The 13,872-nt window shown below is 40.9% G+C and overlaps 2 protein-coding genes across 3 annotated transcripts in view; one reads left to right on the top strand and one right to left on the bottom strand.

Moving 5' to 3' along the window:
• Window positions 1–13,872, top strand: part of PRICKLE2 (prickle planar cell polarity protein 2) — a 938,433-nt gene that overhangs the window by 590,883 nt on the left and 333,678 nt on the right. The window lies entirely within an intron of this gene.
• SYNPR (synaptoporin) overlaps window positions 5,963–13,872 on the bottom strand; it is a 123,706-nt gene continuing 115,796 nt past the window's right edge. For both annotated transcript variants that reach the window (XM_075183359.1, XM_075183360.1), the window contains one exon: window positions 5,963–8,237. In XM_075183359.1, the coding sequence (XP_075039460.1) occupies window positions 7,935–8,237 (303 nt within the window). In that variant the 3' untranslated portion in view covers window positions 5,963–7,934. The remainder of the gene's footprint in view (window positions 8,238–13,872) is intronic.

Raw genomic sequence — 13,872 nt, 5'->3', positions numbered from 1 at the left:
CAACTGCTGCTACAAGCTGCACTGATTACACAAGGTGTACTGAGCACATTAATTATATTTACCAAGCGTGTCCATGTTTATTCAGTTCGGTTTATAAATCTGACAGTGTTACACAATGGTTGCACTCAGTGCCAGCTGAAAGCTACTGTGTTGCATTAATTGTCAATAATTTGGGTGACTGATAATGAATGTATGATTATTCTGGAAGATGAGTTTTAAGATTGTGAAATAAATTCATTGCAGCTAAGTCAAGCGTTATAACTCCAAGGATCGATCCTCTTAATTATGCTTTACGTCTTACATTATTTTACACTGTTATTATGTCTTTTATATAAATCATGTGTTCATAAATTAAAAATTAAACAAAAGGTTTAGTAACTATTTCAAGTATTTATTTTCAGAATAGTAAAACATGATCCTTATTTAACAGTTTTTTTGGGAGGGGGGGGGATGGTTTCCTTAAATGGATGTTCCACCTTCAGACAAAGTTTATATTATTAATGCAATTTGTACTAAGTAGAATTGTATGTTGCATTATCTTGCTGACTTCCATTTATGTTTTGTAATTAGGGTCGTTATAGTGTACGGTCATTGTGGCATTAAGTTGCCCTTGGTTATAACAACATTTACGCAATGAAAGGGGGATAACCTTCCAGTTTTATTTAACAAAACAAAGAAATACAGTATAAAATTATTTTAAACATGTCAGTAGCCTCCAACCCCATGGCAATCTGTCTGTCCCGAGACTCTCAGCAGAGTAAGTGACCCTCCTTCTGCAGTGAGCAGGGAGTGTGGCGCTTGGCTATGACATCATAGTCAAGCGCCACATTTCCACCATATCATTGACACTGAGGTGTAAGCAGTGGTGGAAGTGGGGGTGTACACAGGGGTACGTCATAACACCACTTTTCCTGCTGTCTTCATTGTAATACTCTCAAATTCCCTTCACTTACATTCCCATTACATTTTCCATACCGCCACTTCCAAATTTCCACTTCGACCACTGGGTGTAAGCTTCACAAGTAAGAATCTTCTGTCTGCTTTTCCTCATTAGCGTCCAACGTTCCATGTGGGGGCGCTACAGGGACACCGAAAACACTGGATGAGTGGCATTATGTCACTCGGTCAGCACCATCTAATCATTGGCGTCCTAAGCGACCGCCTAGGATTGCCTAATGGTAGAGCCGGCCCCGCATATGTATTACATTTGTGTAATACATTATTGACGCTCCTTCATGGCTAATTAAAGTCATAAACAAGGCTTCACAGATAACAATTTAGGCAGAAATAAAGGTAAATGTTTTATTTAATGAAAGGGGCAGTAGAAAGTTGAACTTTGATGTATCGGGAACACTTTTTAACAGATTCACCTGTCCGCATAGCAAGGTACACTTCCAGTTTGCGGGAGTATGTGTCTAGAACAGGGGTCAGGGAACTTTTTAAACTTTTACCCTCAAATATATTTAGATACGCCAACGTTACCCCCTTGATTTAAAAGGAAGAAAGTTTCTTTGAAAGCTTCAACTTCAAACTTCTGGTTTTGGAGAAATTATGTTGCTTCATTTTTGATACGAGAGAATCAATATTGGGGCATTTTGATGTCAGAGCAATTTGGATACAGTCTTCAGCGTCCAATCGATTTCTCTGCTTTGTTTTTATATTCGTTAGAGTGGAAAATCCTTGTTCACAAAGGGAGGTTGTTGGAAAAAGCAGCAACTTTTTGACTGTCTCCTCATGTGCAATTTTGAATGCCTTTGCAGCTGTTGACATCCAAAAATATGACAGATCTGCTTTGTTTTCAAATGCAATACGTGCTTCATTATTGCATCGAAGCTCAAGAAGTGCCTCTGCCAACCCTGGAGGCTCTTCTGGTACAACAGCAATTTCACATTTAAAGGGGTCTACAATCCAACTGACAGCATGTGAATCGGCAGCATTACCCCCAGGAATTTCATTTTTACCCCATTTGGGGTAATTTACCCCTGTTCCCTGACCACTGATCTAGAGTGACGTGTGGGCATGTAGCTTGATGTCAGAAGAGTGAAATATCTAGATGCATCTGTGCAAAACCAAGATGGTTTGCAGTGAGCTTTGTAAATTATGTCTCTGTCTCTCCCTTCCCCTGTAACATTGAACTCAGTTGAGCATCACACAGATGGCTGGCAGGATTAAATGTTTTCCGAGTAAGGCAGGCTGACACTGGTGGGTATTAATGAATAGGGAGGTTCACCTTCTTCACATCGTCTCTTCTCATCCTTAATTTGCCATCTGACAGTGTCATTACTCAGATAATTGAGAAGTATTACAAGACATTTAAACTGTGTATTTCCTCTCCGGGCTCCAGCGGGATGCAAAATTACATGTTATTGTAGTGACAAGGCAAAAACGTGTCATTGGTGTCCATCAGTACGAAGACTTTAATTACTGACGATACAAAGGATTGTTATTTTCTTAACCACTCATCCGACATTCGATATACGTTAAAAATATTTTCTCCATCTGTTCCCCATTTGGAAAGCCCAGGATGTAATTTTCTGGCTTCGTGGACAACAGCAACGGGAATTTGTTTGTTTCCACCCAAGTGATAACGTGTGGTTTTTATAGACACTTTGGTCAACATTCTATAGAGACAATTGCAATTCTGGTTTGCTGGAGTTTACTGACAGGCAATAGAAATCTGGAGGTATGTACTTCATGTCAGTAATAAGAAAAGCTGAGGTGAGTACAATCCTTTAGAAGAGAGACTGCAGAGAATGACCTATTAGTTGTAACTAGATAGAGCACTGTTTTTCCACTGCCACCCCCCCCCCCCCCACCCACCTCTCGGCTACAGTGCCAGGAACGTTGCATGAGGATGCTGTGCGGACAGTTTAGCAATTACATACTGAGCACAAATATATTGGGCCCTTTTATGGGCAGAGCTGACAGGTGGGGGGGAGGAATAATGAATAATCAGTCACATTTAAGTCATACATGGCAGAAGTCATGTGACATGGGATAGGAGGGGGCGTGGTGACATTGTCGCATCACCATAGCCCCGCCCCCACTATAAAAAGCCGAAAATCACGGCATTGAATGGAGGGGCGGAGCCTATTGACATGTTTAAGCCCCACCTCCTCCATTCAATGTCGTGAATTTCGGCAAATGCGGGAGCTTTGCCTACTCTTCCGGGAGTCCATGAGGACTCCACGAAATTCGGAAGCCTCCCGGGAATTCCGGGAGAGTAGGCAAGTATGCTTTAAGTTTACTATAAATAAGTAACCCTCTAACCCCTTTGTCCTCCACCTTCTATTTACAACCCCCTGCTCATAATTCTCTTCTATAAATGTTGGTACTGCATTGATCAGACTGACTGATTGTAAGTTAATGATGTGTCAGAAAAATACATTGGATCTCAGCAAATATTTAGGATAGTCAGTCAAAACTACGTGCCAGGATTGGTAACCCTACTAGACTGTCACATGATCCAAATGATAAAATGTTTAGAGTGGACGGTGTGGAATCCAATCAAATGCTTTTGTCTTGGTGTAGCTTTTTTTCTTGATATTGATCAAACTCAACCACTTCAAATTCTGGCTCTGGAACAACATGTGTAATTGAAGAGATTCTAGTGCTACCAGGGGCTGAGTGGCACATTTTGCCTGGGGGCAAGCACACAGCACTGGCCCATGAGCAGCGCACCATCCCTAAAGGTAGCTTTAGGTAAAGAACACAGGGAATGATTTATCAAAGGATGAAGAGCTTTCTGCTAGAGAAAATGGGTTTTGTTGCTAGTGAAAGAGCTTGTATTCACTTTACTGTAAATATTAATGGAGTTACCAATAGCAATAATCCCTGTTTGGGGAGGCTAATTATCACACATCAAGATGGTAATCTCAGTTCTGATAACTGCTGTGCTGTTAGCCTCCCTGTTTCATGGTCCTGTCTGAATTGCTTCTGTCCCTTAAGCATGCTAAATAGTGACATTTCTATTAGTAACTTCTGGGCAAGCTGAGTTGCGTTTGTGGACTAGGATAATTTCATTGAGCATGCTTTGGGCTTCCCTCACTACTTACAGCTACAAAGTATCAGGTAATAAGTGGACTACCTAAACTTCTTGTTAGGACTCTGATCCTAATTTGTATTTGGCCTGCAGTATATCTATGCTACCAGAGGTGCTGTTGTTGTAGGTTAGGACTCTGGGCCTGATTAATTAAGGAAAGTTAAGCAAATAATTGAGTAAGTTTTTTTACTCAAGCTTTCTGGACAAAACCATGTTGCAATACAAGGGGTGCAAGTGAGTTAATTTTTTTGCACATAAGGAAAATACTGTCTGTTTTTTCATGTAGCACACAAATACTTGGTAGCTTATTTGTACACTAAAATTTAAAGTTGATCTAGGACATGCCCTTACACAACTATAAATCTGCCTTTACATTTTTAATTTACCTCCCCTCCAATGCAACATGGTTTTGCCTTACTTGCTTACTTTTGCTTAGCTTTCCTTAATGAATCAGGCCCACTGATCCTAATTTGTATCTAGCCTGCAGTACCTCTATACTTCCAAAGGTGCTGCTGTTTTAGGTTAGGACTCTGATCCTAATTTGTATCTGTCCTGCAGTACATCTATGCTACCAGATGTTCTGCTGTTTTACAATTGGACATTTCTACCTCGCCTGCAGGTGTTAACCTTCTTCCCTGATCACACCTACACTTTTTTTAATGCCTTAAATAACCGCCCCAAATTTTTTTCCTTGCAGTTCATCAATTGTTTGCTGTTTCTGGTCCTGGTCAGTACTCCTATGTAATTGTGCCTGTTGTTCTTCTGATTATCTGACTTCTGTCTGTTCCATCGTTTTGCACCTTTGTGTGTAACCCAAGACCCTGGCTTTGTTTGACCTTGCTACTGCCTACTCCCTGATATCATTGTAGATCTTCTGACTTGTGACCCCTGGCTTGTCTAAACCTCCTTTGCCCGATTCTCCTGTGCATCATCTGGTGCCTCCTGTCACCTGGATAAACCTGGTAACCTGCATCTGCACTTTCCCATTTGTGCCTGACATCCCATGCCTTGTGCCCCCTGAGTATCCTGGTATTCAGTCTCCTTGTGTCTGTACCTCATCTGTATACCTGGACACCAGAGAATCAACTTTTGCTAGGACATTGACTTTTGTCTGTGATTCAGCATAATTTACTTCTCTGTGTCTTCACTCATCTTGTTTACAATCTTGCTGACCTCTCTACTCCTTGACCTCGGCTTGCTCCTGATTTGTCTGTCTTGACTTAGTATACTTGGGACTTCTGGGTTACATTTTTAAAGCTTTCACTTTTAAAGAATCCAGGAGCAGATGGTGCACTCTACAACTTGGTTTGAGCACTTTTGTGTCTATTCTGTGCAGCCCAGCTTCATACTGTCTGTGAAATGGAAGACCTTCAGCCATTCATATGAAGTCCAGTGTTGGGATTGGCTGTGAGCTACTCCACTTAAAATGAATTGTATTATTTAGAACTAATAATCCACCTTTTTAATACAGAGAGTGTTTTAAAGCAGTGATGTAACATCAAACAAGTCCCAGGGGTATAGTCACTAAACTGCGGGATTAAAAAAGTGGATATGTTGCCTATAGCAACCAATCAGATTATAGCTGTCATTTTGTAGAATGTACTAAATAAATTATAACTAGAATCTGATTGGTTGATATAGGCAACATCTCCACTTTTTCAATCCCGCAGTTTAGTAAATATACCCCCCAGTGTCCTTTAACATATAGCTATGGGTGAGTACAGGCTCAATTTCCTCTTGGTTCCTAGTGGATTGATGGGCTGTATGCTCATGAAGGTTGGTTCAGGCCACAAAATGGCTGCCAGCAACGTGAGTCTTATGTAAGTGATGACATCTGTTTATTACTTACATGTTTATAAACATATATAACAACATTAGGTATAAAATATATATTCTGCAATAAATTCAATAAATTTCAGGTCAATTTTATGCAACAACTTTATTTGGGTCAAATGCAATTACAATACAGATTGTCCACTTAGATCCATATATTGTTTACATAATATGTGTATATTACTAAGTTCACCATTTGTGCTTGTATTCTGCCAAAAGTACAGCCGAAAGTACAATAAATCAATGCACTAGGTATTAGATTACAGCAACTATAATATATCCTATTAAAGTCTAAAAAAACATGTTGATATATACATTCTTACCTCCTTAAATTCATAAATATTGTTATGTGTATTTAAAAATATCATAAACCCAAACACAGGCTGCCTACAATCGGCAGACAGTCGCCAATTGCAAGATTACAAACGTTATTGTTCATGAAAACGCACCAGAGCCCCTGTAAGCCTATAGAAATTCTCCACACACGGGTGGCAGGAGTTTCCCAGCAGGGTGAGATTTAATTGTTATATGAGCTGCGGTAGATCAAACACGACAACATCCAATTCTGAGAAACAGCAACGACATTGTATTGCATCAGTTACAGTAAAAAATACACTTTGTGTTTATTTAGCACAATGTTACATTTCAGAGCATGTAAAACAGACCTGTCACCTACACACAGTGCAGGCAAATCGTTTTATGGGCTTAACCAATATTCATGAGAATGTAGACTATCAATTTACTAGGAACCCATAGGCAGACCAGGGGGGGGGGGGTGTTGCTAGTGCTTGGAAACCCCCCTCCAAGCCTGGGGCACTGTATAATTGAGGTGGCCGAACCCTGTTTGAAAAGGAAGAGCTGAGTGCACCTAACAGTAGTGCACGCAGCATTGCCTGTGTATATTATGGGGATAGGAAAAGTTGGAGAGCAGCCAAGCACTGTCTAAAATTATAGCCACGCCCCCATGCATGCTGGGCACGCCCACTGGTGGCATGGTGTGGAAACCCCCCTCTACAAATCCTGCGTTTGCCCCTGGAACCAGTGACATTGCTGTGGTACTTCATGGCCAAATATTCATGAGGCCACTGGTGATAGACCGTATTGCCAGACATTGGTTCAGACCGCAAAATGGCTGCCTCCACAGTGTGTGGGTGACGAGTACACTTGATAATTGAGTTTCTATTTTGTCGATAATTATTTATTTTTAAGTACTATTAACCTATATTTCCTGTAGAGTGAGCTAGAACTGTAAACATTTACCACAGAAACTTGGTCCTCAGCTCACACACACTCTCACAACCTAGTACGATATGCTGTGATATGAATATGTCCAAACGATCTACTGGCATATTGGTAACAGTAGAAGACTTCACATTTATTTTTAAAATATCATAAGAAGAATACAAAAAAAAATATTTTATAATAAAGCTGAGATATTTGTTACTCTCTTTTTTCCCATGCATAAAGTTAGTTACTATTTACAATAGTTGTAATATGGAGGCATCTTCATACATCAAAATTGCATGAACTGTATTTTCCACGTAAGTCAGGGGAAACAATTTGCAAACTTCACTCACTGACATAACCAAAACTACAAGAAATGTTTAACTTTGCACAATTTTGCACTGTATATGGCTACGGCACATTATATCTCTCAATAACTGTAAATATGTTATTTTGCAGGAAGTATTGAACCATAGTTTAGGACCATGCCCCAAGCTATGTATAAAATGAAATATTAACAGCAAACACACATCTGAGAAGAGAGATGTAGCATGCAGGTTTTGGGGTAGACCATACTACTGTTAGCACAATGAAATTTGTATTTTGTCACATATTAAAACATCTAGGCTTACAAAATGCGCTTACAATTATACACACAAAACACTGTAACTTTGTACACTATAGACCTTCACCAGTTCCTAAATGTATCAGAACAGCACAATCCACCTGCTTCATTCATCTCACCACTAGATGCTCTGTTTTATGTATACACCGCATCATCCCCACTAAAAGTATATCTTTTCAAGATGTCTGTGGTCAATAGGGGGGTACATGTTTAAATCTGATTGGCAAACGATGTCGGGCCTGTTTGGTTATACCGAGCCTGGTTAAAGTTTTGCTGGCCAAGTCCTCCCGGTTGTCCAAAGTTGGGTTGCTGTACAAACCCTCCTTGTTGGTTATATGGTGGAGTTGGTCCATAGGTATCTTGATTGTATCCACCTTGGCTTAAAGCCTGGCTACCAGTTTGTTTTTCTACTGGCTCTGGGGGGTATCGTTGGCCGGAAGCATGCCATCCGGTCTCCTTGAAGACAAACCAGATGTTTCCGGCCCACAGAATAAAGTTCAGGAAACCAAAGACCTAGATGCAAAAAAATTAAATAAGTATCAAAATAGTATTGTCACTGTAGCTATTACTTTTTATTATTATTATTATTACTACTATTATCATACACATATAATTACAAAACACTTCTCCAGAATGTTTCAGCTAATGTAGATGGTCAAGAACAGTCATGGTTGCCTTCAGGTAACTGTCTTAAGATTCCTATAATGACTAGATCCTCTTTCTTGTCTCCATCGTTCACTAATTCTGCTTTACAGTAGGTGCACAAGCTTGCCCTACTACCAGCTAGAATTGTTATCAATCCCCCCCCACATATGGGCAGGGGTATCTTTACCCTCTATTTCATGTCATTGCACATTATTTGTTTATATTATAATCCCCTCAATACTGTTTTGCACTACGTAATATGTCAGTACTTTAATAATAACAGTAGTATTAATAATAATAATGTGTCACTCATTCAGTAGCCCAGTCTCCCAATTCCTTGACATCTTCTCTAGAAAACTTTCTCAATTCAACATCCAATGTTGACAACCCCACTGGTACTGCCGCCTCTAAACTCATCTCACTTACTTCTTTCTGTGGTCTTTCACAGTGGATACCATTTTACGCGCATCACAATAGAAACTTATTGTACTTCATGTTCTCTCTTCTCTGTGAAAGATCTAACTTCTCCAACTCTACCTTACCGCTCTCTGACTACAACTTCCTTTTCTACTTTGCTTCCTGAAACCCCACTCGCACCCAAATCCATGCACACACAGAGACACCTAGCCTATATTGAACCACTTATCGCTCTCCTTTATCTACCATGTCCTGCCCTTATGCAACTGTCTTGTTCTACAAGACTAAACTCACCACAGCCCCAGAGGAAGCAGCAGCAGTCTTCACACATCATGACCGGCAGTTTAAATTCCAACCATGACAATTCAACCGCCAACTGCAATATTTGCTTTTATACCGCAAATGCCAATGAAGAATACCTTGACATCCTCCATTATAAATGAATCCTGTCTCTACTATAATGCCCTTTCTACCGACACGTAAAACCTACTGTAAAGCTCTGAAATCCACCCAGTTGACAAACCCAAATTACCTCTTTGCCACCTTCAACTTTCTTCTCTACCCATTCACACCACCCTCCCCTTCTCATGACTTTGCCACATAATTCAAATGAAAAATCAACACTATCCAACAAGTAATCTGCTTTCGTCTAGAGATGCTCAGGCTCGGTTCCCCGAGAACTGAACACACCCAAACTTAGCAGATCCGAGTACTTTCGCCCACCCTCGGAATTGAAAACGAGGCAAAACGTCATTGTTACATCGTCGGATCTGGGATCTCGCGAGCTTTGGATTCTATAAGTACCGCCCTCCACGGCGATCCAGCGCCTTTTCACAGAGGGACACAGAAGGGGTAGCACAGTTCTTGGCAGTCTCTAGTGCAGTTGGCCAGCGTCATAGGCAGAAAAAAAAGAGGAGGGGTAGCAGTGTTCTTCAAAGCCTCCAGTGACATTCAGGAGAGCTCCATTGCTCCATTGCTAATTGTCAGTGCTGAAATAATAGGTCTGGCAGGCTTGGTCTTCTAAATCTGCAGTCTTTGTTTGAAAGTGTATGGAAATAACATTGTGACCTGTGAGGTGGTCAAAATTGACTGCAAATGACTTGAAATTAGTGTTATTGAGGTTAATAATAATGTAGGGGGGGAAGAAAAGCAAAAATATGTGATTTTAGCAAAAAAAAAACAGGATCCAAAGCCAAAACCAAAACATGCAAGGGCGGTTATGCCAAAACCAAAACCAAAGCACGAAGTTAATCCAGATCTAAAACCAGAACATTGGTGTCAGTGAATATCTCTACTTTCGTCAGATCTGTCACCTCTCACCCACCTTGTCCTCCACCCCATACAAACCCTCAATACCTTATCTCCCGTAACTAAGGACAAATTCTTATTCCTCTTCCCTCTCTTCCTTGACCATGTTCACTCCAACCTATTTGCCTGCACTTAGCTCACTTCTTCAACCTGTCCCTCTCCACTTGCACTTTCTACTCTTCTTTACACATTTACTCATCTGACCTCTCTTCAAAAAACCATCTCTAAACCCTACCTCTCTCTAGCTAACGTGCCATTTCTCTCCTCCCCTTTGCTTCCAAATTATTTGAACAGCTTGAGTACAACTGCCTGGACCACTTTCTCAACCCTCACCACCTTCTCGACCCTCTGCAATAAGGCTTCTGCTGACTACACTCCACTAAGACTGCCACAACTAAAGTGACCACCGATCTTCTCACAGCTAATTCAAAAGGTCACTTATACCTACTTGCACTCTTGACCTCTTTTCCACTTTCCATACAATTGACCACCCTAAGTGCGCCTCAAAAACAGCTCATCATCTTCCATCGGTCTAGTGGTTTTACCCCAACTCTAGTCTCTTTCACGGTTGACAATATAGAACTTTCCCCAGTTCCCCAAGATCACTGTCTTGGTGTCATCCTCGACTCTGCCCTCAGGTTTACTACAGATATCCAATCCCTTGGGACATCATGTTGCCTGTTCCTTTTAAAGCATTGCCAGAATACTCTCCTCATCTTCACTCTGTTGTTCAACATCCACTACATCACTTGGCAAATCCTTTCACTGGCTACCCCTTTACCTCCAGAACCAAATACATGCTACTCACCTTCACCTTCAAAGTTCTTACCAACTCCTCTTCTTCATACATCTCTGGCCTTGTCACAAGATACTTTCCATCTCACCCTCTTAGATATACCACTGCCCTACACCTACACATCTTCTCTCTCATATCGCTCCTTCTCTTCAATTTTTAAGGCACTCCCTCAAAACCAACCTTCACTACAACCTATCCTACCCCAACCTGATACTACTTTCTCTGCATGCTCTGCCACCAACTTTGCCTTCTCCACTCTGAGTCTCACTGGCTACTATTGTCTGCCGTCCTCTCCCTTTAGACTGTAAGCTCTACCCTCTCTCATGTCTGCACCTTCTTTGTCAACCTCAGATGTACATGTTCTGTTTATGTATATCGGTATCACTTGTCATTCTGACTGTGTAGGGCTGCAGACTTTGTGGGAGGAAGAAGATGAAGAAGAAGAAGAAGAAGAAGACGACGACGAAAGACGAGGACAAAGAAGAAGAAGAAGACTAAGAAGAAGAAGAAGAAGAAGAAGAAACCATGGCAGTTTGATGTGTCCTTAAGTGAGGTGAGTTTGAGGTGAGTTTGATCAGTCTAGAGCAGTGTTGGCTAACCTGTGACACTTTAGGTTTTGTGAAACTACAGGTCCCAGTATGCTTTGCTAATATATAGCAGCTTATTGCTGAAAGGGTATGCTGGGACTTGTAGTTTCACAACACCTGGAGTCTCACAGGTTAGCCAACACTGGTCTAGAGTAAAGCAAGATGCTGCATTACTGCTTATATCAGCAAATCACCCAAATTTTGTTGTGTGTTTGGCCCCAACACAAGCCCAAGAATAATCCACATGGCAGATTACCACTATCTATACACACGTGTGTGATTATTATCTTCCAAACAGTCCCCTGTCTGGTCTGATTGCTCATCCTAAGGGGCAAACAGCCTTGTTTTACCAATTTATCCACTTGTATGTGGCCAAAACAGAATTTGCACTCATTGCTCCGGCCCAGAGACACAATCAGCTGTTTATTGTCAGCTTCATATAGATAAGAGATGTTCACTGACCCTCTTGTTTTAGTTTTGGCTTTGGTTTTGGATCTGGATTAACTTCGTGTTTTGGTTTTGGCAAAATCGCCCTCGCGTATTTTGGTTTTGGATCCTGATTTGTTTCTAAAATCCCTATTTTTTTTTACTAAGATCACATAATTTGGCTATTTTTTTCCCCTACATTATTATTAACCTCAATAACATTAACTTCCAGTCATTTTCAGTCAATTTTTGTCAAGTGATATTGGCACTGAGCAATGTCACTGGAGACTGGATAGTGACAAGAACACTGCTACCCAAATTTCTGTGTGAGCAATGGCACTGAGCAATGTCACTGGAGACTGGAGAGTGACAAGAACAATGCTACCCCTGTTTCTGTGTGAGCAATGGCACTGAGCAATGTCACTGGAGACTGGAGAGTGACAAGAACACTGTTACCCCTGTTTCTGTGTGAGCAATGGCACTGAGCAATGTCACTGGAGACTGGAGAGTGACAAGAACAATGCTACCCCTGTTTCTGTGTGAGCAATGGCACTGAGCAATGTCACTGGAGACTGGAGAGTGACAAGAACACTGCTACCCCTGTTTCTGTGTGAGCAATGGCGCTGGATCTCCTGGGGAGGGAGGAACTTATGGAATCCAAAACCCGCAAGATCCGACAACGCAACGGTGACGTTTTTGCTTAGATTCAGATCCGAGGATGCGCGGAGATACCGAGCCGACTCACGAGCCTACTCCGATCCCCTAAGTTCGAGTGGGCTCGGTTTTCTGAAAACCTGAGCATCTCTAATATAGATGGACAAAAGCAAAAACCTTTATATAATTATAGATTTAACCTTTAAATCTTTATAATGCACAATGTGTGAACTAAAACAACTAGCACTAGATTCCCTTTTGTAAAGAAAAGTCTTTAGGTCAGTTTTACAGCAAATCTATTCTAATGACTCCTTATTAAATAAGTCTGCAGAAGTATACAAAGAACTATTACTTGCTGTTAGCATTGTCTTTACAGTGCCCGGGAATGTTTCATCTCCGCAAGATAATGCCCCAATAAAATAAAGCGTTATTAGCTTTGTGGCTTCCTGTGGAGACGGTGTGCAGTATCACCTTTCAAGTTAAAATTGAATTTGGTGATAAATGAAGATGTGAGTGACTTCCTCATATATTATTCATCTCTCTGGTATATCTGTCACACGAGTGGCATTTATATTCAAATTATTGAGTGTCACATGAAAATGTAATTTTAAATTCTTTGTAGATTAAATTTTAAGACTGTATGTGTTCTGAGGGAATAGTAATTAGGTAACCTTGACACTGTGTGATTGATTGTGTCTAAACCACCCTCTCTCGCTAGCAGTTAGGAAGGACATTTCTTTTTCTGGGCCAAAATACTGTGTTTTGTTTAGAGCTAAGTTTGTGTACCGTAGAGTTCTATTGTGTATCCATTAAGCTTTATATTGACTTGTGTAACATTCTGTGCTAAACATAAATGTTCTCAATACAGTAATTACAGCAATAATGTCGCTATAGTCTTGGGAAAGTACCGTGTATTCACAAACTGTATTCTATTCAATTCTATCTGATGGGAAAACTGGCTGTCAATCGAATACCCCCCTAGGAGTGGATATTTCCGTCACTCCATAAGATGGCAAAGAAACTCTTTTCCAAGTCCACTTCTTCCAAAGGAAAAAATTCAAATACACAAAGGTGACATGTTATTAAGACAGAGCTGTCGTACTCTTGTGACGGCTATAGACTAAAAAGTATCATAGGAGAAGAAAACAGAACTTGAGATAAATGAAGGGGTGGTCTTAAAGTGATAGCGGGTTGCAATTTGAAGTGATATTTTCACTCTTTGCATTTTCCTTGTGGACAGGGCCTGATCAACCACTAGGCTGACCAGGCTGCAGCCTGGGGCGCTGAGTCCTGGGGGGCGCAGCGCGGCACACTA

Source organism: Mixophyes fleayi, chromosome 8 (assembly GCF_038048845.1).
Source record: "Mixophyes fleayi isolate aMixFle1 chromosome 8, aMixFle1.hap1, whole genome shotgun sequence".
Classification (NCBI taxonomy): Eukaryota; Metazoa; Chordata; class Amphibia; order Anura; family Limnodynastidae; genus Mixophyes; species Mixophyes fleayi.
This window is presented reverse-complemented; position numbering and strand designations above follow the sequence as displayed.